At 39.7% G+C, this 27,986-nt stretch overlaps 1 protein-coding gene across 1 annotated transcript; it reads left to right on the top strand.

Moving 5' to 3' along the window:
- Window positions 1-601: 601 nt before the first annotated feature.
- EIF1AX (eukaryotic translation initiation factor 1A X-linked) lies at window positions 602-24,606 on the top strand. The gene is made up of 7 exons (XM_045995810.1): window positions 602-846; window positions 7,476-7,559; window positions 10,349-10,452; window positions 11,472-11,522; window positions 14,360-14,441; window positions 17,439-17,530; window positions 20,379-24,606. The coding sequence occupies exons 1-7, from the start codon at window positions 831-833 to the stop codon at window positions 20,382-20,384; spliced, it is 435 nt and encodes a 144-aa protein (XP_045851766.1). The 5' UTR covers window positions 602-830; the 3' UTR covers window positions 20,385-24,606.
- The last annotated feature ends 3,380 nt before the right edge of the window (window positions 24,607-27,986 follow it).

The raw sequence follows: 27,986 nt of genomic DNA, 5'->3' as shown, positions 1-27,986 counted from the left end.
AGCCCATAACACCGAGTTTATGTCTTTTCCCCTCCTTCCCTTCTGGTGTATACACTGAGCATCTACTATGTGTGAGACATTCTGCTAACTGATGGTAATAAGCAAGCAACAGATGTAGTCTTTATTATAAAGTAATAACAAATGTCATGCAAATATTATGCCTTGGTAATGGAGATCACCGGAGAGCCTTGCCCTTCTGCTCAGTCTCCCGACCACGTTGGGCGGGTGAAAGGGCCTAGTTAAAACGAGCTGTGAGATTAATGAGTCAGCAGCAGCGCAAACCCCAAGACGCGGCTGTCAAAAAGCAGCAGAGAGGTCTGATGTCAGCCAGCAGTGGGCGCCACCTGAATCCGTCCCTTATTGTGACGCCTAGGCCCCGCCCACTCCCCTGACTCCAGCTCCTCCTGGCTCACGGTCCCGCCCCCCGCCCGTTTCAGCGAACTACTGTGAACGCTTCAAAAGCGCGTCACCATCGCTCTAACAATGGAGGGCGGGGGGAGGGGCGGGGGGAGGGGCGGGTGTCAGTTGCCCACGCCTGCGCCGTAGGGCCCGGGAGGGGTGGGCGGGCCAGCCGGCGTTCGGAGGCGGGGAAAAGAGACGCAAGCAACGGCGACGCCATTTGCTGCGGCTGAACGTGAACGCAGGCGGATCTCGGAAGAACTCGGTTGCGAGACTCTCCCGCGCACGCGACCCGGCCTCTTTTGCCTGCTTGGTGCCGCGCGGTCCCACGCGTCGCCCCTGGGGCCCCTCGGAGGAGTCGCCGCTTCCGCCGCCGCCACCACCATCCCCAGGATAGGAGTCGGAAACGCCGGGAGGCTTCCGTCACCGCCATGCCCAAGAATAAAGGTACTGCTGCCCGGAGTCCGGGACCACGACTCCGCTCTCCCGGGTCTCTCCGGCCCTGCCCGCGGCCTCTGGGTTGCTCAAGCCGCAGTGACCTTCCATTCCGCTGTGCCGGCATACGCCTGCAGGATACGCTCGCGGTTTGGGGCTTGGGAGGGGAGCTGGGAAGTTACTACTCCCTTCCAGTTTGGTCACATTGGGGTGGAGCCGACGCCATTTTTGTAGGGCCTCCTGCGGGAGAATGTGGGCTTTTGCTCCCGATTCGCGCCAGACTGACCGCGGCGCGTTATGGACCTGTGGGGGAGACCTCCCTGAGGCGGCCCGGGTTTCGCAAATGAGTGCCTTTGGCTTCCTGGGCAAAGAGTTAAGCCCTGAAAGCAGTTCTTAACTTTAAAAAGATAATGCCGGCTTTAGTGACCAGGTACTCCTGTATGGGTTTCTTTATGGACAGTTGTTGAGTATTTTTGAGACTACTCCCTCTCCCTGTGAACAGTGGACGAAACCTTGATGTATATTTACTTATTTAAGGTTCATTTCTAGAGATTTACTCTTCCCCATCCTTTACGGGGTTTAACTTTTTTTTTTTTTAATGGAACACTTGTTCCATATTTACCCAAGTTTTCTATTTTTGCCTCATATCTTATATATAAGTTGTGGGAGTAAAGACCTTTTAATTTTTTTTTTAAATATTTATTTATTTGACAGAGAGAGATCACAAGTAGATAGAGAGGCAGGCGGAGAGAGAGAGAGGGAAGCAGTCTCCCTGCTGAGCAGAGACCCCCCCCCCCCCATGCGGGACTCGATCCCAGGACCCTGAGATCATGACCCGAGCCGAAGGCAGCGGCTCAACCCACTGAGCCACCCAGGCGCCCCAAGACCTTTTAATTTTTTAAGTTCCCTCCATTTTGAGGCTCAAAGTCCACAAATTATTCGTCTCGGAGATAAATTTATTTGGAATTTCCAAAATGGAAAGTCTAATTTACCTGAAAGCAGAGGAGTTGTAAAGTAATTACCCTTTTTTACACTTAAGGGGATTTCTATCTTTTAAGTATTTTTATAACTCTCAAGGAAATTGTATCATTATAAATATTTTTAAAGGTAATTGTGTCAATAGAAACAGGGAAACATTGTATTTCCTTCAGGAGAGGAGCATATTACACAACCCACAGGAAGTTTCCTTTGGTTATTCATCCTTGAGACCCCTGCCCTAATCCAGGCTTACTTCTGTTCTCTTTGTAGCTGTCGCTACTCATTTTATCCGGTGGGGTACTTGGTTGAGGTTCTTCGCAAGATTTGGTGCGGTTCCCTTAGGGCACTCCCCTGTCCTCAGAAATCTAACTTGCCGGTCCTTTTTGTAGCATTTTACTGGTAATTATTCTGGGTGAAACAGAGTTCTAAAAGTTTTCTTGGAACCTGTCCAATCCTTTATTCCTAAGTATCTTATTCTCACCTTTATTTCTAGTGATGAAATTTCCAGTTCCCTCACTAAACTCTAAGCTCTAATGGGCAGTAATGCTGTCTGTCTTAATCACATTGAATTACTAGCATTTGACACTTAGTAGATGCTCAATAAATATTTGTTGGATTAAGTCATCTTCCTCTTGGTTGACTCCACTCTCATATGAATAATAGGTACCCTTTGGTTTCCAGGAAACGGGACTTCTATGTTAAATCACATCTAGTTCACTAGCCTCTTTTAAGGTTCTATTCCCATGACATGGCAGTAGAACAGAGAGGGGAGTGATAAGGGTATGGTTAATTCTGGCAAATTGGCAAGCAGTGAATCGTTCTTCTATAAATAATATTTGAAGCATACAAAAAATATAGGTAATACAATGAACGCCTGGGAGTCTATTACTCTGAACTTGAAAATTAAAGCACAGAATCATCTAAAGCCCTTTGTGTCCCCTTCTGCAATCCCCTTTCCCTTGTCTTCCTCTGTTTTTGGAGGTAGTCATCATTCTGAATTTGTCGGTTATCATTTCCGTACTTGTAAAATCAATCTGTTATGTTAGTGCTTTCCATGACCCCTGGATTTTACGAGATGGGGTTTACTAATGTAGAATTAAATTCACGTTTGTTGTTTTTCTTCATTGGAAAAGCCAGAAGCCCTGTGAATATAATTTTAGTGATGGTTTCACAAAGATATAAATTGCCACAAACTGTGTGTTGAATGACTTTTGCTTTGGACTGATTCTTACCAGCGTATGTCCTCTAGAATCCTCTAGATATTTTTAGCTTATTACCTCAGGAAAAAGAGTATCTTTTGGTCAACTCAAGAAGACTGTTTGGGGGTAGGGTGCTCCCACACTTAAGAGGAAATTACTGCCTTTACTTTTAAAATTGCCACTCCTTTGGGAATGTATGGACTACTCTTGATTGATTCAAAGAATTGCCCAAGTCAGGTATATAACTCAGTAAATAAAGTTGGTAGGATCCTTGCCCTAATGGAACTTTCACTCTGGTTTGAAGATCTGGCATGAATGGCGTGGAGCAGAACATACTTCTCTGGGAAATTCATTTTGGTGTCCCCTAGGAATGCCTCACTTACTGAACTCTAAGGACTCTGGGTGGGTCAGGAAATTATAGAGGCCCACCTGACAATAGTACAGAGCATTGTGAGACTGCCCCCAGGACAGGTAAGATGTACTTGGTTCTAGAAGTTATGTGTCTGACTTGGCAGTGGCCTGGTGCACACTCTTTATTCTGTTTGGGCTTTTAACCTTTTGCTGCTTCCAAGTTCTTCCCATGAGTTCTTTAATATTACTACCACTTACAGCCTTCCACATTTTGAAAATGGGCACCAGTGTGGTTTTAGGTTCTGGAATGGGAACAGAATGCTGTGGAGAGATACCCTAATGTGAGGGCCATGAACAACAACAACAAAGATTAGGTTTGAATCTGTTCACCCCCACACACTGAAATATGTAAAGTGAGTTAGTTAATTCTCTGAGCTTCAGTGAACTCCCTGGGAACCTGGGGATAAATGACCTATTACTTCATAGGATGATTGTGACAAGTCGATGGGTGGATTTATTGCATAGTGGCTAAGAGTATAATGAACTGGGGTGGTGTCTTACTGCTCACTTCAAATCCCAGATCTCACGTTTTATGATAAAGCCTTGGATAAGTCACTTAAACTTTCAAAGACTATTATCTCTTGGGAAATGAGGACAAAATAGTACCTATCTCATAGGCATAGGCTTGTTAAGGGTGAGTTACTGGGACAGTGAGAAGTCTCCTTGGATTAAAGCATAAGATAGCAGAAGGTAGAGTTGTGATCATAGGATGAGAGAGATACATTCTTTAAGGCAGTTATGTTGCCGCTAACAGAAACAGGGGTGTTGATTTAGGACCAACTTTGTAAAAAAAAAAAAAAGAAAAAAGTTTTGAATAAAATTGAGCTTGAGAGGACAGAGGACATTATTCACTGGACCCATTCCCTGGAGCCATTAGAAATAAGAGACCAGGGGTGCCTGGGTGGCTCAGTGGGTTAAAGCCTCTGCCTTCTGCTCAGGTCATGATCTCAGGGTCCTGGGATCGAGCCCCACATCGGGCTCTCTGCTCGGCAGGGAGCCTGTTTCCTCTCTCCCTCTCTGCCTGCCTCTCTGCCTACTTGTGATCTCTGTTAAATAAATAAATAAAATCTTTAAAAAAAAAAAAAAGGAGACCATTGTTTGGTTGAAATAGCGGGCTTAGATGTAAAACTACTAGCTTAGAAGGGATAGGTGAGAGAAAAAATTATTTCCTTAGAAAGTGGGTTAACAGGGACGCCTGGGTGGCTCAGTTGGTTAAGCGGCTGCCTTCAGCTCAGGTCATGATCCCAGTGTCCTGGGATCGAGTCCCATATCGGGCTCCTTTCTCGGCAGGGAGCCTGCTTCTCCCTCTGCCTCTGTCTACCTCTCTGCCTACTTGTAATCTTTCTCTCTCTGTCTGTCTCTCTCTGACAAATAAATAAATAAAATCTTTAAAAAAAAAAAAGTGGGTTAACAGAAGGTGGGAATTTGAAATTAATGAAGCTCCAGAGGAACAGGCATAATGGGGAGGGGTTCGCTGGTAAAAGTCAAGAATAGTGCAAGTGGACCTTTAAAAATCAGAAAAAAGGGGCGCCTGGGTGGCTCAGTTGGTTAAGTGACTGCCTTCTGCTCAGGTCATGATCCTGGAGTCCTGGGATGGAGTCCCGCATTGGGCTCCCTGCTTCTCCCACTGTTCTCTCTCCTCTCATCCTCTCACTTGTTCATTCTCTCTCTCTCTCTCAAATAAATAAAATCTTTTAAAAAAAAGTCAGAAAAACAAGAGTTGGGAAATGATCATTAGTGTCATTTAAAGTGAAAAACAAGGGGAGGGGGAGAATTAGTTTTTTAAGGACGCCAGTATATCAAATTCTAGAATCCTAAATGGTAGAAGGAATGTAGAGGTATTTGGATCTACTGTTTTAACTCTTTCATTTTACATAGTCTGTGATTGAGATCCTGGGAGGTTTTTGTGAAAGTTCCCTTTATCCTTCTCCCTCCCTCTACATCTGGTCATAATTCTCATTTCCATCCCAGAAATATTCCTCCTGTTTATCTCTTTTCTTCATGGCTAGTCTAGGCCTGTTGCATGGTAAGATTTTTGTTGACGTATATATATTTTTTGGACATTAAGTATATTTACAATTCAAATTTCAAAAAGTATGAAAAGTGAAATCTCTTTCCTAAACATGTCCCATTGTAAACCAGTTCTCCTTCTCACAGGCAGTCATTGTTAACTTTTTTTGTATATACCTTTCCAGAGGTATTTTTTGTATATATAAGCAAATGTGAATATGCAGCTTGCTTTCTTTTGAGAGAGAACAGGCAGAAAAGCTGGGGTAGGGTGGGGCCAAGGGGGGGACCCTTTTTTTTTTAAGTTTGTTTTTTTTTTAAATTTTTATTTATTTGACAGACAGAGATTACAAGTAGGCAGAGAGGCAGGCAGAGAGAGAGAGAGAGAGAGAGGAGGAAGCAGGCTCCCTGCTGAGCAGAGAGCCCAATGCGGGGCTCAATCCCAGGACCCTGAGACCATGACCCAAGCCAAAGGCAGAGACTCAATCCACTGAGCCACCCAGGCACCCCTATTTTTTATTTTTTAAGATTTTATTAATTTGAAGAGAGTGTGCATGAGCCGGGTCGGGGTCGGGGGCGCGGGGGGGCACTATGGGGCTCTATCCCAGGACCTGGAGAACATAACAGCCTAAGGCATACTAACTCACTGAGCCGCCCAGGCGCCCCTGGGCTTTGTTTTTTAGATTAGTTACATTTGTAGGGAAATGAGTAGAAACTAGAATTCTCTTTTACCCCAGCATGTTGTTAACATCTTACATGAGCCAGTATAGATACATTATTACTAACAAGTCCATAGGTTACTTAAGGTTCATTCTCATGTTGTCATTGTGTGGTTTTGACAAATGTATAATGACATGTATCCACCGTTACAGTATCCTACAGAATAGTAATATAACTTCCCTGAAAATCCTCTGTGTTCTACATATTCATCTGCCCTCTCCTCCTCAGCAACTCATGGCAACTACTGATTTTTTTTTTTAATACTATCTCTATAGTTTTGCCTTTTCCAAAATGTTGTGTGATTGGAATCATACTATTCAGCCTTTATAGGTTCCTTCTTTCCTTCAACAGTTTGCATTTAAGATTCTTTAGTGTTTTTTAGGAACTTAGTAGCTCATTTCTTTTTATTGCTGAATAATACTCCCTTGTGTCAAACCACAGTTTATTCATGCACCTACTGAAGGACATCTTGGTTGCTTCCAAGTTCAGGAATTAGTGCCTTGTGTTTTTACTTCAGATATTTTGCTCAGTGAATCTTTCTTACAGGTATAAGATAAAACTCTCAAAGCAGCTGGAGTTGTTTTTCCTTCAACCACAAAATCAGTGTATCCCATTCTAGGAGCTATAACTTTTACCCGCACCCCAAGTCATCCTACTTGATTGAACTCTGACTTTTCATGGGGAGGTCCAATAAAAGAGGGAGCTTACTTATTTAGAAATCTATTGGTAACCCATTGTATCTCCCACCCCGGCCCTTGTGGGCCACTGTAGGACAGGTTCACTGAGAAATGTGCTCAACCAGGTGGTCATTATGGTCCAGAAACTTTGGCCATTGAACACAGATATTCTCAGGGATCTATGTAATTCTGTGTAATACTTCATTTTGGTTTGTTGGTATTTTATGTGAGAAATAACCCAAAAGGAATTTCCTAAGAAGAGTAGGGAAGTGACGTGTTTGATATGACTGGGAATTTTGAATTTAATATGAGTGTGTGACCACATTAGGTGAATTTTTAAGTTCAAATGATTTTTTAAAGACATGTTGTGAGTCATTTATTTCTTTAATACTGTTGCACAAATAGGGCGCCTGGGTGGCTCAGTGGGTTAAGCCGCTGCCTTCGGCTCAGGTCATGATCTCAGGGTCCTGGGATCGAGTCCCGCATCGGGCTCTCTGCTCAGCAGTGAGCCTGCTTCCCTTCCTCTCTCTCTGTCTGCCTCTCTGTCTACTTGTGATCTCTCTCTGTCAAATAAATAAATAAAATCTTTAAAAAAAAAATACTGTTGCACAAATAATTAACATCTTTTTTTTTTCTTTAAAACCATCAGGTAAAGGAGGTAAAAATAGACGCAGAGGTAAGAATGAGAATGAATCTGAAAAAAGAGAGTTGGTATTCAAAGAAGATGGACAAGGTAAGCGTTTCTGTGAATTTTTTTTAAGTAATAGTTTTTTTTAACATGGAATTTCAGTGTCTAAACATGAAAGGTTAGAACTATTCATAACCCTGAGTGATTACATCCTGTGCCCCTCTTTGTCCTTCTCTGTTCCTTAGCCCTCTACACCTATCTAGAGTGCCTCTAATCATTCCCTGGTGTCCTGTGTGCAATGAGGATTGGAGGCATTTCTGTAAATGTCTGGGTTTCATTGTTTTGCATGAGCACTCATAATTATGAATGAATTATACAGTTCAGAGAGAACTAAGCCTCAAAAGCTGAGGTTAACAGTTGGCATGATTTAGTAGACCTTTTTTGCTAGGAAAAGGTGCTACATAGTATTTTCATTAGACTGGATTTTTGAGGGATGAATTAGAGGCCTTTCCCACACTTCTCCAGGCCATTAGCGTATAATTTCAGGGCATAGAATAGAGTGAAACTGAACAATTCACTTTTCTAAATGAAGATGCATAACACTAGTTTCCCATACTTTTGAGCAGTTTCAAACCTTTGGAAAAGTTGCAGTGTTCATACAATGAACTCCCTTAAACCCTTCACACATTTGTGTGTGTGTGTTTCTTGAACAGTTTTTTTTTTTTTTTTTTAAGATTTTATTTATTTGACAGAGAGAGATCACATAGGCAGAGAGAGGGGGGTAAGCAGCCTCCCTGCTGAGCAGAGAGCCCGTTGTGGGGCTTGATCCCAGGACCCTGAGATCATGACCTGAGCTGAAGGCAGAGGGTTAACCCACTGAGCCACCCAGGCACCCCTCTTGAAGGATTTTCAAACTTGTTACAGACATGATACTTTTTTACCTTACCTGCTGCATTATGTTTCTTAAGAAGAATATTCTCTTATATAATCACAATAGAATTACTACACTCAGATAATTTAACATGAATATATTATATATCTAGTATATAATCTATTTTTGGAATTTTCCAGTTATCCTAGTAGCTCCCGGCATATTTTAACAAAGAACCTTTTTTGATTGTCTTTTTATATAGAACTTTGGTGGATTTTGTTCATGGCTGTGTATATATAAGCCACTAAAAATGAGGCATGTTTTGTGGCTAAAAGACCTCTTTGTTTCTTAGTGGTAGTTAGGCCTGCCTCCGTTAGCAGTTGACTTCATTATGACCACCACTACTTTTTTCATGTTTTTTTTTTTCCTCACTTTGGAAGAGAGGCTGCCTTTGAATTGACCCACCATGTTGAGGCTCTAGGTGCAGTATAGGCTGAGCAATCACTTCAGCAGGTTAACCCCACGGTTAAGCCTTTCACAGTTAGGTCTCAGTGTACTTACAGCCCGGTGGGTATTCTCTTTGTGGGTCAGTCTTAGTACAACTTGAGTAAGCTACAGGTTCTGAGGCAACATCCACCTCCGGTCTTCTGTCATGTAATAACAAGAGAAGAACAGACAGCTTAATGTTAGGTTTTTTTTTTTAAAGACTTTTTTTTTTATTTGAGAGAACAAGCACAAGAGAGTGAGAGAGCGAGCGAGCATGAGTGGGGGAGGGACAAGCAAGCTAATGCTCATCATCTTAGTTTTCCAAATGTCAATAAAACCAGGTGGCTTCTTGGGTTTCCTTTTGGAAGGGTTTTGTTTAAAAGTTCGGCATTTTGCCTGAGAACATCTTTCTGGCTTTACAAAAAATTGGAATGATGACTTCTAATATAACAAAGACATTATTGGGGCGCCAGGGTGGCTCAGTCAGTTAAGCAGCTGCCTTCAGCTCAGGTCACAGTCCCAGGGTCCTGGGAACAAGACCCGTATCAGGCACCCTGCTCACCCGGGAGCCTGCTTCTCTCTCTCTCTCTTTGTCCCTCTCCCACTCATGCTCGCTCGCTCTCTCACTCTCTTGTGCTTGTTCTCTCTCAAATAAAAAAAGTCTTTAAAAAAAAAAAACAACTAACATTAAGCTACTTGTATTTGCCAAATTGTTGAAATTAGCCTTTATAAGATCTGAGGGAAAGGAGATTCAAATTTGGGAGACATTCCAAATGAGAGAGATTGATGAGATGTAAAATGCATTTGGGGACATGCCACCTTGATCTCCAAAAGTAAAGCCTGCAGTTATGAAGACAGTAGTCATTCTGTTTACTCAAAATGAATAGATGTAATTAAAGCATTTCTAATAAGAGATAGCTTGTTATAGAAAGGACATTATGGAGTCTAGATTCTGGTTCTATCAATAACTAGCTTAGTGTTTATTACTCCCTAGTCTTTATTTTACTACACATATTTATTCCTAACCAATATACCTATGTGTTCTAGTCTGTTTTGTTTCGTTTTCGATTTATTTATTTATCTTAGAGCAAGGAGGAGGGCCAGGGGGAGAGGGAGAGAGAATCTGAAGCTGACTCTGGGCTGACATTGGACTATGAGGCGGGGCTTGATCCCAGAATCCTGAGATCACGACCCGAACCAAAACCAAGAGTTGGACTGCAACACCCAGGTGCCCCTGTTCTAGTCAAATTTTTTTTTTAAGATTTACCTATTCACTTAAGAGAGGGAGAGAGAGAGAGAGGGAGAGTGGAGAAAGACAGAGAGAGAAACTCCAGCAGACTCCTTGCTGAGCTCAGAGCCCGACACGGGGCTTGATCTCAAGACCCTGAGACCATAACCTGAGCTGAAATCGAGAGTCGGACGCTTAATGGACCGTGCCCCCTGGTGCCCCTGTTCTAGTCAGTTTTGTGTGGATTTTTAAGTTGCTATTCTGAAAAGTTGAACAGTATCCTGTACACTTTTGTTTTCCCTCCCCCAGAGTATGCTCAAGTAATCAAAATGTTGGGAAATGGACGATTAGAAGCGATGTGTTTTGATGGTGTAAAGAGGTTATGTCACATCAGAGGGAAATTGAGAAAAAAGGTAAGTGTGGAAATTTGTTTTACTTTAAAATTGTGATTAAGGGGGAAGATGGCTCCATAGTTTTTATGGGTCAGGGACCTCATTTTTGGAAGTTCCCTGAAGATTTCAGTAGAACAGTGATTTATTACCTATGATAAAATAGCCAACTCCTTGATGGTAATTTTTTATGGATTCCATTTAAAGACACATTTGCATCACCTATTTTTTTCTGCTCAAAATGTTTAACCTGAATCTAATCATGAATAAACAGTCAACAAAGCCACATTGAGAGAAACCCACAAAACAAATGGCCTGGCTCTTAATACAATTTTAATGACCTTAAAGGAGTGGGGAACTATTCCAGTTGAATGGAGATGAAAGAGACCTAATGGTTAAATGCGGTATGTGGCCCATGTTTGGATTCTGGTTTCAGGGTGGGGGAAATAGTTGTAAAGAGTGTTAAAATTTGAATAGGAATTACAGTTAGTGTTATGGTGATACTAAATTTCCTCAATGGGCTGCCTTGGAAGGAATGATTAATATCCCATCATAGTGGGCTTTGAGGCAGATAGATAAATTAATCAAATTGGGTAAAAGTCCCTCCAACTCTGATGTTATATGGTATTATTTAATCTCGTTACCAAACTATAAAGGGGTTTTGCCAGCTTCTTGTTATGTGGGTTGGTGAAATGAAGAGAGGGAAGGCGATAAAAGTACATTTCTAACTTTGTATTCTCACTTGTATTGGATGGCTAACTAACCACTTGGAGTAATTCACTATTAAAAATTCCTTAATTTCTAATCTAGTCATTATTCTTCTGGAATTAATAAACTGTCAGGTAGTTAAATAAGACTTTTTTTAACACCCGAAATTATAGAAGATTTGAAATATCTCAGCTGCTTACTGTAGTACTTTTTTCCTTTTCTAAATATAGGTAATTCACCCACAGTTGGGTGAATAGTGTTTTATGGAAAGACTGACTCAATGTTGTTTGGTTCTTTATTTTTAAATATGACATGCAGTGACTTTTCTTTCATAGGTTTGGATAAATACTTCAGACATTATATTGGTTGGTCTCCGAGACTACCAGGTAAAAATATATATATGTTTATTTTTTTTCTCATTTGTTCGCTTGGTTGAATTTTGTGAGCCATTATGGGTGCTTAGAACTTCAGTCATGACTGTATTTGACCAGTTCCACCCCAGCATGCTGCTCACCATTGTGTCAACAAACATTTTATAAGGGCCAGTTATGTTTTTTTAGGTATTGTGCTAGATACCCTAGGCATCATGGTTCCCAAATGGCCATTTTGTGAAGTCCATGTTTTCAGTATGGAAAAAATAACAGGCAGCCTGAATTTTTCATAAAGTTAAATGGCCTTTTTACCTTTTTTGATATTTAAAAAGTTCCCTTGTTTGGAATGAGTGATGTTATGTTAGTGGTGGTTTTGTTTGTGTTCTTATTTGTTATAATAAAAATTTAATCTTATGGTGGACCTCCTGTTGCAGTTTTTCTTTTTAATTCATACTTGTTGAAATAAAAATCTGGGAACTTTTACCATAGTGGATACACCTGAATGAGCCAAGCTCCCATCCCAAAATGCTTATGGCCTGGTAGTGAAAAGAGTGAGACAGGCACATAAGTAACTGCGGTAGAAACCATGATAGAAGTATGTGATCTAAAATTGAATGAGCACCTAGAGGAAAAAATGGTAGTTGCCCTTCATAATCTTAACTTGAAGACTACTCACTGTGGGTCTCTGTAGGCCATTTGGTTTTTCCCTGTTGGAACTCATCACCATATATTTAATCACATTGTGAGTGATATTTGTTTGTATAGCCTTGATCATACCTTGATTTTTTAAAATATATGTTCCAGAATAAAGAATTAAAATCTTTATTTTAAATGATTGGTTCTCAACCATGAGTGATTTTTTTCCTCCAGGGGGCCATTTGGCAGTGTCTGGAGACATTTCAGGTTTTCACAATTGGGGGAGGCAGTGTCGCTATCATGTAATGGATAGTGGCAAGGGGTGGTGCCAAATATCCTACATTGCAAAGGACAGTCCCTACAACAAAGTATTGCCCAGCCCAAAATGTGAATAATGCTGAGGTACAAAAGAGGCTGCTTTAATTAATACCATTTTGGGATGCCTGGGTGGCTCAGTTGGTTGAGCATTCAACTCTTGATTTCATCTCAGGTCACAATCGGACCCTGCCTTGGGCTCCTTGCTGGGTGTGGAGCCAGCTTAAGATTCTCACTCTCCTTCCATTGGCCCCCTCCCCTGCAAGTGTGCACTTTATCTCTAACAAAACAAAATACCATTCTAATGTCCAGTTTCTTCTCTTGATCTTAAAAATAACCCCAGAAGTAGGAAGAATAGTTCTCTGCTTGATGGATAAGGAAACCCAAGATATGAAAACATGTACCATTCTGACTATAAAATGACAGCCAAGACCAACTTTTTCTGATTCCTAATCTTCCACAAACCACCTTCTCTACCCCTGCCACTTAAAGGGTGGTCCAGGGACCATTGGCATCACTGGCTTTTAGGAACTTGTCAGAAATGTAGGTTTTTGGACCCCACTCCAGTCCTCCTGAATAGCAATTTACCTTTGAACTTCTATAAACATCACAGCTCAAGGACTGGTTTGAATCACACTGCCTTTGCATTACTGATCCTCTTTGAAGCCCTTAGGTCCTGCTTTTAGGTCCAAAGAACTTTTTGAAGTTGAAACAGTCAGCTTCAACACTTTATTTCTTCCTAAACTGAGTGGGATTCTTTTCAAATGGGAAAGTTTGAACATTCTATGGCAGTAGTTTTCAGTGGTACATTTGCATCAGAAACATTTAAAAGGACTTTTAAAAATACAAATTCATGAACTTCACTCCACCTCTACTAATCTAGCTCCAGGAAATATAAAGGCTCCACTGGAGATTTCATTCGTTCATATTCTAAGAACCACTGATTCATGGAAAGGCATACTAATTCCTTAGGTCATTACACATTACACATTTTTTTAGTTTGTTTAATCAACCCGTGAATTATGGTCCCAGGGAATTCTTGTATTTCAAAAGACTTCTAATCAAAGGATAATAGTAAACACTTAAAAGATTGGGTCTGTACAGTTCTGCCCTTTTTAAAGTGAGATCTGTAAATATCTTCCTTAAGCTTGTTGATCATTATTCATTTATGCATGTAAGCAGCTTTATATTATATAATCCTGAGGATGTTTTTTAGAAGGTAGGAGAAAACTTTATTTTCTAAAAGTTTTGTTTCTGGGGTGCCTGGGTGGCTCAGTGGGTTAAGCCTCTGCCTTCTGCCCAGGTCATGATTTCAGTCAGGGTTCTGGGATCAAGCTCCACATCCGGCTCCCTGCTCAGCAGGGAGTCTGCTTCCCCCCTCTCCCTCTGCCTGCCTCTTTGCCTACTTGTGATCTCTTCCTCTCTGTCAAGTAAATAAAATCTTTTTTAAAAGTTTTGTTTGCTTTGATACTTTTTTTTTTTTTTTTAACATTTATTTGAGAGAGCGAGAGCACAAGCCGGGTTAGAGGCAGAAGGGAAAGAACAGGAACAGAGTCCCTGCTAAGCAGGAAGCCAGATGCAGGGGCCCCATCCCAATACCCTGAGATCATGACCCAAACCGAAGTCAAATGATTAACCGACTGAGCCACCCAGGTGCCCCAATACGTGTTTGTTTTTTTTTTTATTTTAATTCCAGTGTAATTAACAATATAGTCATTCAGCATTTCCATATGTCATCCAGTGCTCATGACAATAAGCGCACTAGGTAGGAGAAATCTTTAAAATGTGAAAAAAAAAAGGATTGTAACCACAGTGAGATTTAATTTTTTATCCAGTTTGAAAATAATTTGGGAAATAATATCTTGGCATAATCGGTTCTAAAAGTTACTTGTCTTTTTTAGGATAATAAAGCCGATGTAATTTTAAAATACAATGCAGATGAAGCTAGAAGTCTGAAGGCATATGGCGAACTTCCAGAGCATGGTAATGTCTGAGTTACTTTATTAACCTGTCATATGGTGTTCGTACTTGGTGTTACTTAGGTGAAGGAATTTTGGTAGAATTTTGCATATTTACTTTTGTGCTTACATGGTTTGTTTTAAGTATGCCTGCTTCATAATACTGGATACCTTAAGAAAAAAGTAACTGGGATTCTGTCCTTAATAAATACACTTTCTGGTGTGGAGTTATATTTTATACTCTGAACAACTGCATAATACCAATCAGAGGATTACTTTTGTTTCAGTATTTATTTCACAATAACTTTCTCAAGAGATTGTCATTGTTCATCTACTTTAAATGTGAAGCAGGGATAGTAGTTAGGTACTGTGGTTAATTTTTATAAAGTCAGTTTTCTTTTCTTTTTTTTTTTTATTTATTTATTTGACAGAGAGAGAGATCACAAGTAGGCAGAGAGGCAGGCAGAGAGAGAGAGGAGGAAGCAGGCTCCCTGCGGAGCAGAGAGCCCGATGCGGGGCTCAATCCCAGGACCCTGAGATCATGACCTGAGCCTAAGGCAGCGGCTTAATCCACTGAGCCACCCAGGCGCCCTAAAGTCAGTTTTCAGTTCTTATCCTAGTATTATAGGATCCTGTAGGATTTTTTAAAACCAGTGTTGTTTCTCTGTTACCAATACAAAAGTTATGTATTTTTTTAAGATTTTATTTATTTATTTCAGAGAGGGGGAGAGAGCAAGCATGAGTTGGGGGGCAGGGAGGGAGAAGCAGGTTCCCTGATGAGCAGAGAGCCCGATGTGGGGATCCATCCCAGGACACTGGGATCATGACCTGATCCAAAGGCAGATGCTTAACTGACTGAGCCACCCAGGAACCTCAAAAGTTACACATTCATAGGCAGTAAACTTAAATAAAACAAAAATAAGTCCTTCGTAACCTCACCAAAGGGAAATGTACTTTACATACTATTTTGTAAGCCTACGTAGCTTTTTCATTTGGTGTTTTTGTTTCATTTTGTAGTGTTTTTTCTTCGTTTGGGCTTTCTTGCATATTATTATGAAAACAATATAATTTTACTTAAGCACGAAAATCCTCCGAAATTATTTACTTAACATTTTCAGTCTAGGAAATGCTGGTATATCGGGGAATGGAACCAGCACTTCCCAGTTCACTTTCATTGCTTAGGGATAATCATGATTTGACTGAAGCTTCTGACTGATGAGTCTGTCTGGTGATTGGTAGTTGTTAGCATGTGCTCTAACCAGTTTTAGGCATAGTTAGAAGTTGTAAAGGTTTCAGAATTTGTGTAACTGGAGCCTGCCTTACTAAAAATGTCTTTGTGAAATAAATACTTGGGATTATGTCAACCCAAAAAGCTTTTGGACCATGAAGGAAACCAACAAAACAAAGTGGCAACCTATTGAATGGGAGAAGATATTTGCAAATGATTTATCTAATAAATGGTTAATATCCAAAATATGTTTAAAAAAAAAAACAAACACAAACCTCCTATAGCTTGGGGCACCTGGGTGATTAAGCGTCCTCTTTCAGGTCCTGGGATCAAGCCCTACCTAAGGCTCCCTGCTCAGCAGGGGGTTCTGCCTCTGCCCCTCCCCCTGCTCCTGCGCATGTGCATGTTCTCTCTCTCAAATAAATAAATTAAATCTTTTTTTTTTACGATTTTATTTTATTTTTTTTTAAAGATTTTATTTATTTATTTGACAGAGAGAGATCACAAGTAGATAGAGAGGCAGGCAGAGAGAGAGGGGGGGGAAGCAGGCTCCCTGCTGAGCAGAGAGCCCGATGCGGGACTCGATCCCAGGACCCTGAGATCATGACCTGAGCCGAAGCCAGCGGCTTAACCCACTGAGCCACCCAGGCGCCCCCGATTTTATTTTTTTGAGAGTGAAAGGGAGAGATCACTGACTAAGCAACGCAGGTACCCCTAAATAAAATCTTAACAAAAACAAGACAAAAAAAACTCCTAAACTGAATGCCTAAAAATCCTCCCAAATAATCCAATTAAAAATGGACAGAAGACCTGAATGGACACTTTACATAGAAGATGTAGAAATGACCAATAGGCCTTGAATGCTTAGCATCACTAATCATCAGGGAAATGCAAATCACAACCACAGAGAGATACCCCTCATACCAGTCAGAATATCTAGTATCAAAAAGACAAGAAATAACAAGTGTTGGCAAAGATGGGGAGAAAAAGGAACCCTTGTGCACTGTTGGTAGGAATACAAACTGGTACAGCCACTGTGGAGAACAGTATGGAGGTTCCTCAAAAAGTTACACATAAGAATACCATTCAGTCCAGTAATTTCAGTACTGAATATATACATAAAGAAAAGGAAAGCACTTATTTGAAAAAGTGTATGTACCCCTATGTTTATGGCAGCATTATTTACAATAGCCAAGATACAGAAGGAACTCAAGTGTCCACTGATAGATACATGATAAAGGATATGTGATTGATACACACATACAACTGGAGTATTACTCAGACATAAAAGCAATGAAATCTTCCCATTTGTAGTAACATGAATATACTTAGAGGGTATAAATCAGAGAGACAAATACCATATGATAATCACTTAGACTTGTGAAATCTAAAAAAAAAAAACGAACAAACAAGAGAGAAAGACTCGTAAATATAGAGAAGATAACCAGTGGTTGTTGGGGGATGGGGAGGTGGGCGAAGTAGGTGAGGGGATTAAGAGGTACAAACTACCAGTTCTAACATAAATCATGGGGATGAAAAGTACAGTATGGGAATATGGTTAATAATATTGTAGTAACTTGGGTGACATGGTAACCATGCTTATTCTCGTGAACATATTGTAGTGTATATAATTGTCAAAATCAACCATGTGTGCTTGAAATTAATATATATGTCAACTATACTTGAATTGGTGTAACTTTGACTAATAAGAGTCTTTTTATACTTCAACATTTGATATCAGACCATTTTAATATTATCTTGGTTATATGAGTATATTTGTTATTGTTTCTTTAGCTAAAATCAATGAAACTGATACATTTGGTCCTGGAGATGATGATGAAATTCAGTTCGATGACATCGGAGATGATGATGAAGACATCGATGATGTGAGTAGATGGATCTTACATTTTCCAACTTTTTCTGAATTATCCACAGAGAAACCAGCATTTTCTCCTATCTTCCTTTAAACTAAAAATGTTGAATACTTGAATTAGGGTATATTTCAAGACTTGTCCATGAATTAAAATACTCAGTATTATTTAGAAGACAACTAGTCAAACTGTTACACTTTGAGAATTCTTATAAACTTTTCAACATTTCTTCCAGAAAAGATCAGTATTTGCTTTGGCGATATGAATGCTAGGCATTGGAATCATAACTTGTTTTAAAGTATCTTAAGAGATAGCTGTTTCTGAATTTAGCCGACAGTTGGAAGAAATAGAAGATCTTCTCAAAGAAACATGCCTTAATTGAAATACTGGTATGTTAGAAGAATCTTTTTTAAGTAGCTTGATATGGAACATTGGAATTACAACGTTTTTTTAAAAGATTTTGTTTAGTTTTTTTTTAGAGAGAGCACGTGCGAGGGGGACAGAGGGAGAGAGAATCTCAAGCAGACTCTGCCCTGAGCGTGGAGCCCAGTGTGCAGGCCTCAATCCCGCAACCCTGAGATTATGACCTGAGCTGAAACCCAAGAATCAGATGCTTGACCCACATGCCCCAGAAGGTCTCAGTCTTTTAACATATGTTGTAATTCCAGGGGCCCCTGGGTGGCTCAGTCAGTTGAGCATCCAACTCTTGATTTTAGCTCAGATCGTGATCTCAGGATTGTGGGATCGAGCCCCCAGTTGGCCTGCACTCTCACTTCTGCTTAAGACTCTCTCCCTCTCTCTGCCCCTCCTCCACATGTGTGACCTTTCTCTTTCTAAAATAAATCTTTAGAGACCTTTCGCCAATTATGTTACTTCATCTATTGGATATGCGTTGTTGGCAAACTCTTCGTTTGGAGTTGGTGTGTTTTAGGAAAACGTATTATTTTTCTGAAAGGTAAAGCAGTGATGCTCACAAGAATAAATGCCCCCCCCTTTTTTTTAAGATTATTTATTTGACAGAGAAAGAGAGAGATCACAAGCAGGCAGAGAGGCAGGCAGAGAGATAGAGGCCACCCAGGCACCCCAGAATAAATGCCCTTTTGCTGTTACAGTATTTAAGTGAAATTCATACTTAGTTTCTGGCAATATAAATTTATTAAGTAATTGGAGTAGTATTATAAGTTACTCTTAACTCCAGTTTGGGCCCTTTTTCAACTCCTTAAAATAAAAAAACCCACCTATGTATATAAATTTAAAAATAATTATGCTGGGGCGCCTGAGTGGCTCAGCGGGTTAAAGCCTCTGCATTCGGCTCAGGTCATGATCCCAGGGTCCTGGGATCGAGCCCCGCATCGGGCTCTCTGCTTGGCTGGGAGCCTGCTTCCTCCTCTCTCTCTCTCTGCCTGCCTCTCTGCCTACTTGTAATCTCTATCTGTCAAAAAAATAAATCTTAAAAAAAAAAAATAATAATAATAATTATGCTAATGTTTCGTTTGATTCAAAGATGAAATTTTATTGTATCTGGGGCATTTTTTCCTGACTTAGACTGTGTGACATCATTACCAGGGCCTTTGAAAAATACAAAGGCTGATGTGCAGGGAGCCTGAATTAGGCATCTCAAGTGATACCCACTGCCCAGGTTCTATAATTAATATTTTTTTACGTGATTTATCATATATCTAACCATATCTTTATTCATCCATCAACCCATCTTATATTTCGATGCATCTGCAGACCATTTAGAATACTCAGGGTGAATTATGGATTTGAGTACATATCCTCCATGTGTATATGCATTTCTGAATTTTTACATAAATATGTCATTCTTTTTTTAATGTATCTGTCTCCCTTTAGAGACCCTGAGCCACAGAATTCTTGTGACTGACTTGTTAATGATACTTTGACAGTAGATTTATTGATTATATTCTGTGACCAGAACCTGACATGGAATTGTGTTGGAAATAAAGGGGCAATCCAAACATTTTTAGAGCTGGGGTAGGTCTCTTTTGGAAATTAAGAACCAAATCAGAGAACACTTTTGAGTATGAATTTGAATTTGAATACACAGAGGGGATAGGTTGAGGATCTAAACAGGGTTAAGATTTTCTAAGAAAACTGAATCTGTGCCAGTGATTCCTTAGGACTGGACCCAGTACGCTGGCAGTGAAAGAGATGGTAAAAGTTGGTGGATACCAAAGGAATTTGAGTTATCTTGAGCATTTTGCAAGGGTTGCTTTGTTTATCACCTGAGAATCCTACGTTTCCAAGACATTTCTTCAGATCGTTTATAGGTATGCTAGTCGTTTCTAAAACCAGGTTGAGAGGAGAATTTGGTTACTGCCAGACCCCTCTCTTTCTCAGGTAATACTCCTGTGTGTCTCCTTCCACCCCAGAACAAAAAAATCTCTTATAACTAACAAAAAAGGGAGGAGGTACTAAACTTTATTAAGAATATTTTGCATGGGAGCGCCTGGGTGGCTCAGTGGATTAAGCCTCTGCTTTTGGCTCAGGTCATGATGGCTCAGGTCATGATCCCAGGGTCCTGGGATTGAGCCCCACATCAGGCTCTCTGTTCAGCAGGGAGCCTGCTTCCCCTGCTCTCTCTGGCTGCCTCTCTGCCTACTTGTGATCTCTGTCTGTCAAATAAATAAAATCTTTAAAAAAAGATATTTTGCATGGCATGACATTCTGAAGGAGGTTGTAAAGATTTACTGGCAACAAACTCATGGAGAAAAACCCAGCTTATAGAATTTCCTCTTCAAAGGTAGCCTTAGGGTGTGCAAGGCTCCCTTATGTGGTAGTGTGGTAGACTGCTGGAAGATAAGAATTCTTTTGTTTGATCTGATGTTCTTTTCTCTTCCAGATCTAAATTGAATTCAACATTTTACATTCCAATTTCTCTGAAGATTATTCCCACAATTTGGATTTTGGCTGTGACCTGTTAAAGAAGATTAAAATTTCATTAGCATGAATACAGTTTGTTAAAGCAGACTGATTTGTTTCTAAGGTATTTCTTTAAAAACTGGTAATGCTGAATTCTCTTAAGTGAAAAGTTAAGCCCCCATTGTTCTTTTGATGTTTTGGAACTTATGGGTAAAAGACCACATCTATTTTTAAAAAGTGGGGGGAAATGCATTACTCCTTTTCCTACTTTGGCCGCTTCCCATAAGTAAATGAATGTTTTGAATAAACCATTTGCCCTACACTCATGGATTATAATTAAGCCCTAACTTTGACTAGCCTGTCAACTGTACAGTGACTTTCTGTATATTCCAGTTACTTCGATGTTCCCTTGAGATTTTGATACAATTTAAAGGAAGCAGAACTCTGCATTTGAAGTAAAAAATGATTAGGTCTGTTTTTCATATTTAAGTAGCATGTGGCTATTTTTGTACTAATTTTGATATCATGGACATTCTTTTCATGATCTTATTTTGCCACTATAAATGTATCAACAAAAAAGCATTTCCAAAATGCAGGTTTTAGAACCTAGGTTTTAATAGCAATTTTTTATTTGTAAGGTTAGTAGTTATAGGAATTGAACAGTAGGTGGCACCCAGTTATCCTGACATTGAAATGTTGCTATAGTTGTCAGTTGTTTTTTTTCTTACTATGCATAGGAAATTTCCCAAACAAGAAGACTGTTTCGATCATATGCATGTATGTAGAATATTTTTAAAGAACAAAAATATTGTTAAAAGTGTCATTCTATTTCAGACGTCATATACATATAAGCTACAATTTTGAGTGGTTTATAACCTCTTGAATTATGTATAAATGAAAATTTAATTTCCTAACAACTGTACAATTTAAGCCTTTTTCAAACTATCCCTAAGCTGTAAAAAGAGAAGGGAATAACAATTCACTGAAAAGGTAGTTTCTCATTTCTAAATGGAAGAAGTACAGCTGAGAAATAAAGACAGTGTCATGCTGCAGAGTATATTATACCCTGACTTTGTGTTTAGGATATATTTTATTGTGTGTAAAGATTTGTTTTGCTTATATTTTATTGGGAATTTGGATTTTTCCCTTACTTAGTTTTTGTTCTCAACTCTTACCAAGATGAAAATAAGGGCTGGGCTGTTTAGACCTCACTAGCCACATTGAAGTCTTATGCAATGAAGAGTTCCATCATTAAGGTTGTGAAGCTTTTATTTTGCCGGTCTCCAGAGATGTTTTCAATGATGAAAAGTACTACAAAGGGAAATAAACCTTCATGTGGCTTCAAAAAATAAGCAAATCTTCTCTAATCTCATGTTTATTTGTAAGTGTGCAAACTCTGGAATCAGAATCTGAGGTACTGTAAAACATTAAATCAAAGAATAGAAATGAGTAGACAGTTGGAATTCATGTTTCTTATTCTCTGGAATTCTGAAGACTTACCTAGGTGGAATGCATCCGAGTCCATGGGCTGGTTTTTAAGACTTGTAAGAAACTAGCCTTGAAAAATCGACTTAGTGATTATCTTCATCAAAATCTAAACTTCCTAAGATATTTAGGCTTCTGTATAAAAAGTGTTTTACTAAATTTGTGGTGTATATGTAGATCCTTTTCCCGTGTTTTACCAAGAATGTTGTTAACTCTGCGTCTGTGGTACAGTTCATGGTAGGGATGGTACAACTCACATACTTTGTCTACTTACCTCCTCTAACAAATATGGTTTGTCCAAAGAGTCTGAAAATTACAAGTATGGCCCCCATTCATGTGGGTGTTAGTGACAGTTTTTTCCTTGCCTATGTAGTAAGAGCTCAATCTAGTGCCATTGCATCCTGGAAAATCTCAAATCATAATGATTATAAAATGGTAAAGTTCTAGGTCATACGCAACACTCCTTGGAGGGATTGTTTTACTAACTTTAATGTGAAATTTGTATAGTTCCATTGATTACATTTCAAATGAGAAGTGGAAGTGGTCTTAGTTGGTGTTTTTTGTTTTGTTTTGTTTTTTGGTGTGTGTGTGTGTGTTGTTCTGTTGAGGTTTGGTTTAAGGTTTTTCTTCTGTGGTTTTTTTGTTGTTTGGGTTTTTTTTTTTGGCTTTGGGGTTTCTTTGGTTATATTCTTTGATTTCAGTAACACAATGCTATAAGGTATGCCCTGAAAGAAAATAAAATGTTTGAAATCCAAGAATAATTGTTCTTCCTGCTAAGCAGGTATAGTAATTATTACTAATGAATTTGATGGGCTTGCATTTTTCATGCAGTGTTGATTCTACTTCCAGTTAGAGTATAAATAAAATTGTATTACTAAGGTGGCTCAACAACCAAACCAAGCATTTGTGTGAAAAAATACTTGCCAAGATTTAATTGCTTGACTGTTGAATCTTTTTTGAGCATTCAGTCTCTTAAGAGACCACCTCTTAAGGATCCTATAAACTACGCATGATGAAAATTCTTGTATTTTATTAAGGAATGGCCATTGGTTTACTCACCACAGTTACAGAATCATGGCTGTGAATATAGTTGGTTGCAAAACTCCTTGTGACTTGTAGTTTAACTTAATCTAATCTATCTTATGTAAGTACTAAATTATAGGATGGGGAATAACATCTTTAGTAGATATAAACTGTCAGTACTGACTTCAGAACAACAGAGTAATCAAGTTAGGTAAAAGCATGTTTGAAATAAAAATAGCTATCTGGATTTATACTTTATTGCCTACAGATTTTAAAATAGCCAGTATTAACTGTAGCTTGACAGCATCAAAATGAAAGTGAGGTTTTTTATGTTACTTGTCCTGACAATTAAGACTCATATTGGTAGGAGATGTTTAGATCTTTATCCTGCTTAGCAAGAGGAGTTTCATTTATACTGTTTGGACTCCCATGAACTTTTACACACCACTTTTGTGTTTTTGATTTACCATAAACTATCATTCTTTTTATCCTTGCTTTTTTTATCCTTGCTTATTTCTTTCTACTCAGAAAAGAACAAAATATTCATACTACAGCTGAGTTGAGATAACTCCTCAGGTACAGAGTGAGCAACCAAGGAATTTGGAAAGTATCAGAGTGGGTCTTCTCTCCCGCCACAGCTGCTGGGAACTTAGGAGGCAGTGTGATAGAGAGTGAAGAGACCATGGGCCCTGTGGTCAGGAGGCCTGTGCCCCAACCCCCACTTTGCCCTTAACCTGCAGGTGACCACAGGCACCTTCTCTCACTTGTGTGAATTTCAGGCTCCTTACCGTAAGAATGGAGGTGATGAGAATAGTACCTACAGAATTGGTGGGGGACTAATTATGTCTCCATATGGGTATTGCACCTAGTGCAGTGTCTGCTGCTTTTCACTCAGTACCCAAGACTGTATAAGATCAAATATGCACATCTTTTATATTCTCTATTTACCATTTCACTTAGTCTTTAGTTCCTATAATAATAGAAACTTATAGAATATATATATTCATACATTTCATGTTGCTACAATATTTAAAATAATTGTTACCACCCTCATTTAATTCAGCATTAGACTAACAAGTCTCTAAATTGCTTAAAGATGGATGTTTTGGAAAATACCAACTACTCTATATTTCTTTAGAGAAAGTTTGTAGTTATTAATATTGATAGCTCTGGTCATATTTCATTTCTTAAGTCTAATGAGTCCTTTTACTATATAGATTGATGACAGCTAATTAGTACTGACTGATTTGGAGGTTTGGACTTATGTAAAAAAAATGGATGCAAACTATTACAATTAGAAAATAAAATATGAAATAACTTAACCATATGCAGTTGATTCTTTACAAACTTTTTTTTTTTTAACTATTTAAACTTAAGTTCATGATGCTTTTCTGAAAACCAATCATGATTGAGGGAAAATGTATACTTCATGTTTTATTTTTTTGTTTCTGGTTGTTTGATTTGAATGAATACATTCAGACTTCAAATATGGGGTTGCATTTTGTGGGTGAGTGAGTTTGTTACAAACCTATGCAGAAGATGTTTAATAATGGTAGATCAGTTCTCCTTAATGACCTCAAATTGCCAAAATCACATTCAACAGACTTTATTTTTTGTACTGCAGAGACCCATGGATGAAGCAGATATCCTCTGGTCACCTTGTTTACCTCCCCCTCCCCTCCCCAGCTTGCTCACTTTTTTTTTTTTTTTTTTTAAAGATTTTATTTATTTATTTGACAGAGAGAGATCACAAGTAGCAGAGAAGCAGGCAGAGAGAGAGAGAGGGAAGCAGGCTCCCTGTTGAGCAGAGAGCCCGATGTGGGACTCGATCCCAGGACCCTGAGATCATGACCTGAGCCGAAGGCAGCGGCTTAACCCACTGAGCCACTCAGGCACCCCGCTTGCTCACTTTTTAAAAAATGTCTTCTCACGGTGTCTTTGTGGCTAAGTCATTAAGCATCTACCTTCAGCTCAGGTCATGATCCCGGGGTCCTGGGATCCAGTCCTGCATCTCCTGCATCATTCTCCCTGCTCAACAGGGATCTGCTTCTCCCTCTCCCATTGCTCCTCCCCCCTGCTCATGCTCTCTCTCTGTCAAATAAAATATTTAAAAAATAAATTAATTAAAAATGTCTTTTCTGTTTGAATCCAGGCTTTATTCAGTTCACAACTTGATAATGAGCAGATCAAAAAGTAGAGACAAAATATGAGTTAAGTCCCTACACCTGATACTCCATTGCTCATTTGATCCACTGTAATATCAGGTAATATCAATTAGTTGGATTTTTACAAATTTAATAAAAATCAATGCATACTTTTTATTTTAAATACCTTAGAAATGTAAGAATAACTTTTGTTTAGAAAGGTTATCTACCAGAAGCAAATACAGAAACTCAGTCTTTTTAAAAAGCCAACTTTTTTTTTTTTTTAAAGATTTTATTTATTTATTTGAAAGACGGAAATTACAAGTAGGCGGAGAGGCAGGCAGAGAGAGAGGAGGAAGCAGGCTCCCCGCCGAGCAGAGAGCCCGATGCGGGGCTCGATCCCAGGACCCTGGGATCATGACCTGAGCCGAAGGCAGAGGCTTTAACCCACTGAGCCACCCAGGTGCCCCTAAAAAGCCAACTTTTTAAAAAAGATTTTATTTTTATTTATTTGACAGAGATCACAAGTAGGTAGAGGGTCGGGGTGGGGGGAGCAGGCTCCCTGCTGGGCAGAGAGCCTGATGCGGGGCTCGATCCCAGGACCCTGAGACCATGACCTGAGCCAAAGTCAGAGGCTTAACCCTCTGAGCCACCCAGGCGCCCCTAAAAAGCCAATTTTATAGGGCACCTGGGTGGCACAGTTGATTAACCATCCGAATCTTGGTTTCAGCCCAGGTCATGATCTTAGGGTTGTTAGCTCAAGCCCTGCATTGGGCTCTGTAGTCAGCTAGGAGTCTGCTTCAGGTTCTCTATTCCTCTGCCCCCTCACTTGTGCTTGCTTATATGCACGCTCTATCTAAAATCTTTTTAGGGGCGCCTGGGTGGCTCAGGTCATGATCTCAGGGTCCTGGGATCGAGTCCCGCATTGGGCTCTGCTCAGCGGGGGCCTGCTTCCCTCTCTCTCTCTGCCTGCCTCTCTATCTACTTGTGATCTCTCTCTGTCAAATAAATACATAAAATCTTAAAAAAAAAATAAAATCTTTTTAAAGCCAGTTTTACTTAAGAATGCCCCTGAGTGGCGCCTGGGTGGCTCAGTGGTTTAGGCCACTGCCTTCGGCTCAGGTCATGATCTCGGGGTCCTGGGATCGAGTCCCGCATCGGGCTCTCTGCTCGGCGGGGAGCCTGCTTCCCTCTCACTCTCTCTGCTTGCCTCTCTGCCTACTTGTGATCTCTCTCTGTCAAATAAATAAATAAAATCTTAAAAAAAAATAAAATATTAAAAAAAAAAAAAAAAAAAAAGAATGCCCCTGAGTAGTAATAAATGTTATTAGTCTCATTAAATCCAGCCCTTGAGTACACACCTTTTTAATATTGCATGTGACAAAGTAGAAAGTGCTACATAAAGCACTTCTGCATACCGTGAACAGTGTAATAGTTGTCTTGAGGAAAAACGCTTGTGTGATTGAGTTGCAAGCTGTATTAGCCACTGTTTTTCATGGAACACTATTTTTACTTAACTGACAAACCTGGGTTTGTGGTTAACATTTTCTCCAAAATGAATGAGATGAGGCTGTTTCCCTAAGGGGAACTGGCAGAATTTGTTGGTGTTAATGAGATTTAAGCTTTTTAAGCAAAAATTAGAAGTTTTGAAAAACTAGGATCGATAGCTTCACAACTTCACAGTAAAGATTTTAGAGATTAGTGATGGTATTGATGAATGCCTTTTTAATATTAAAGGTGTTGACATTTGGAAGATCTTCATAGCTGAATCAACCAGTATTTTCGAAGTGATCAATGGATTTTAATGTAACAGAATGGAAAGAATATTGATTCAGTTTTAGATTCCACATTGCAGCTAACCTTGAAGAAATTACCATAAGTCAGGATTGGGGGTAGTATCAAAAGAACATAGTTACCTGAAGGGGCTATGAGAATGTTTCTCCCTTTTCCATCTACATTCCTGTTTTAACCAAAAGAACACATTAAATAGAAAAGTAGATCTGAGACTCCACTATTAAGACAAACTGTAAAGAGATTTGCAGAAATGTGAAAGTGCCACTGTTAATATTTTTGTTGTTACTTTTCTTTAGAAGTATGTTATATTACAGCATCAGGTTAGTGAATTAATACTAAATATTTCTTAAATTTCTAATACAGCAATATTCATGGATATAACCCACAAGTGAACTTGTCCTTTCAAGGAAAACTGTTGCCTATATTACATTTGCACTAGGAAGTAAAAATGTAAAAAGTTTTGGAAAACTTGGGGGTGTGTGGCTGGTTCAGTTGGTGGAGCATGCCACTCTTGATCTTGGGGTCATGAATTCAAGCCCCAGGTTGGGTGTAGAGGTTATTTTTAAAACGAGTTTTGGAGGGGCACCTGGGTGGCTCAGTCGTTAAGCGTCTGCCTTTGGCTCAGGTCATGATCCTGGGGTCCTGGGATCAAGTCCCACATTGGGCTCCCTGTACTCTGCGGGGAGCCTGCTTCTCCTCCCTCTACCTGCCACTCCCCCTACTTGTGCACTCTCTCTCCGTCAAATAAATAAAATCCTTAAAAAAAAAAAAGAAAATCAACAGGAAAAAGATAAGTAGACCAATAAAAAGATGGACAAGGATTGAATAGGCAACCAAGGAGCACCTGGGTGGCTCAGTCGGTCAAGCTGCCTGCTCTGGACTTGGGCTCTGTCCTCTGCCAGGAGTCCGCTGAAGGATTCTCCCTCTCCCTTTGTCCCTCCCCCTGTTTCTGGGCTCTCTTTCTCTGTATATAATAAATACGTTTAAAAAAAGTAAACCAGAATGAATGACTAATCTATTTCTGATTTGTATACAGCTGCAATGAAGAGATGTTGACGATTCCAAGCAAGGAAAAACAGTGATAGCTATTGCGCAATATCATTTATATAAATTAAAACCATGCATATCTTCACAACACTATA

Source organism: Meles meles, chromosome X (assembly GCF_922984935.1).
Source record: "Meles meles chromosome X, mMelMel3.1 paternal haplotype, whole genome shotgun sequence".
Lineage (NCBI taxonomy): Eukaryota > Metazoa > Chordata > Mammalia > Carnivora > Mustelidae > Meles > Meles meles.
This window is presented reverse-complemented; position numbering and strand designations above follow the sequence as displayed.

Bases quoted from the DNA above. Each gene is read 5' to 3' on its own strand.
- EIF1AX (XM_045995810.1), top strand. The intron at 11,523-14,359 runs GTAAAAATATAT...TGTCTTTTTTAG, and splicing joins TTGGTCTCCGAGACTACCAG to GATAATAAAGCCGATGTAAT. The intron at 14,442-17,438 runs GTAATGTCTGAG...TTGTTTCTTTAG, and splicing joins TGGCGAACTTCCAGAGCATG to CTAAAATCAATGAAACTGAT.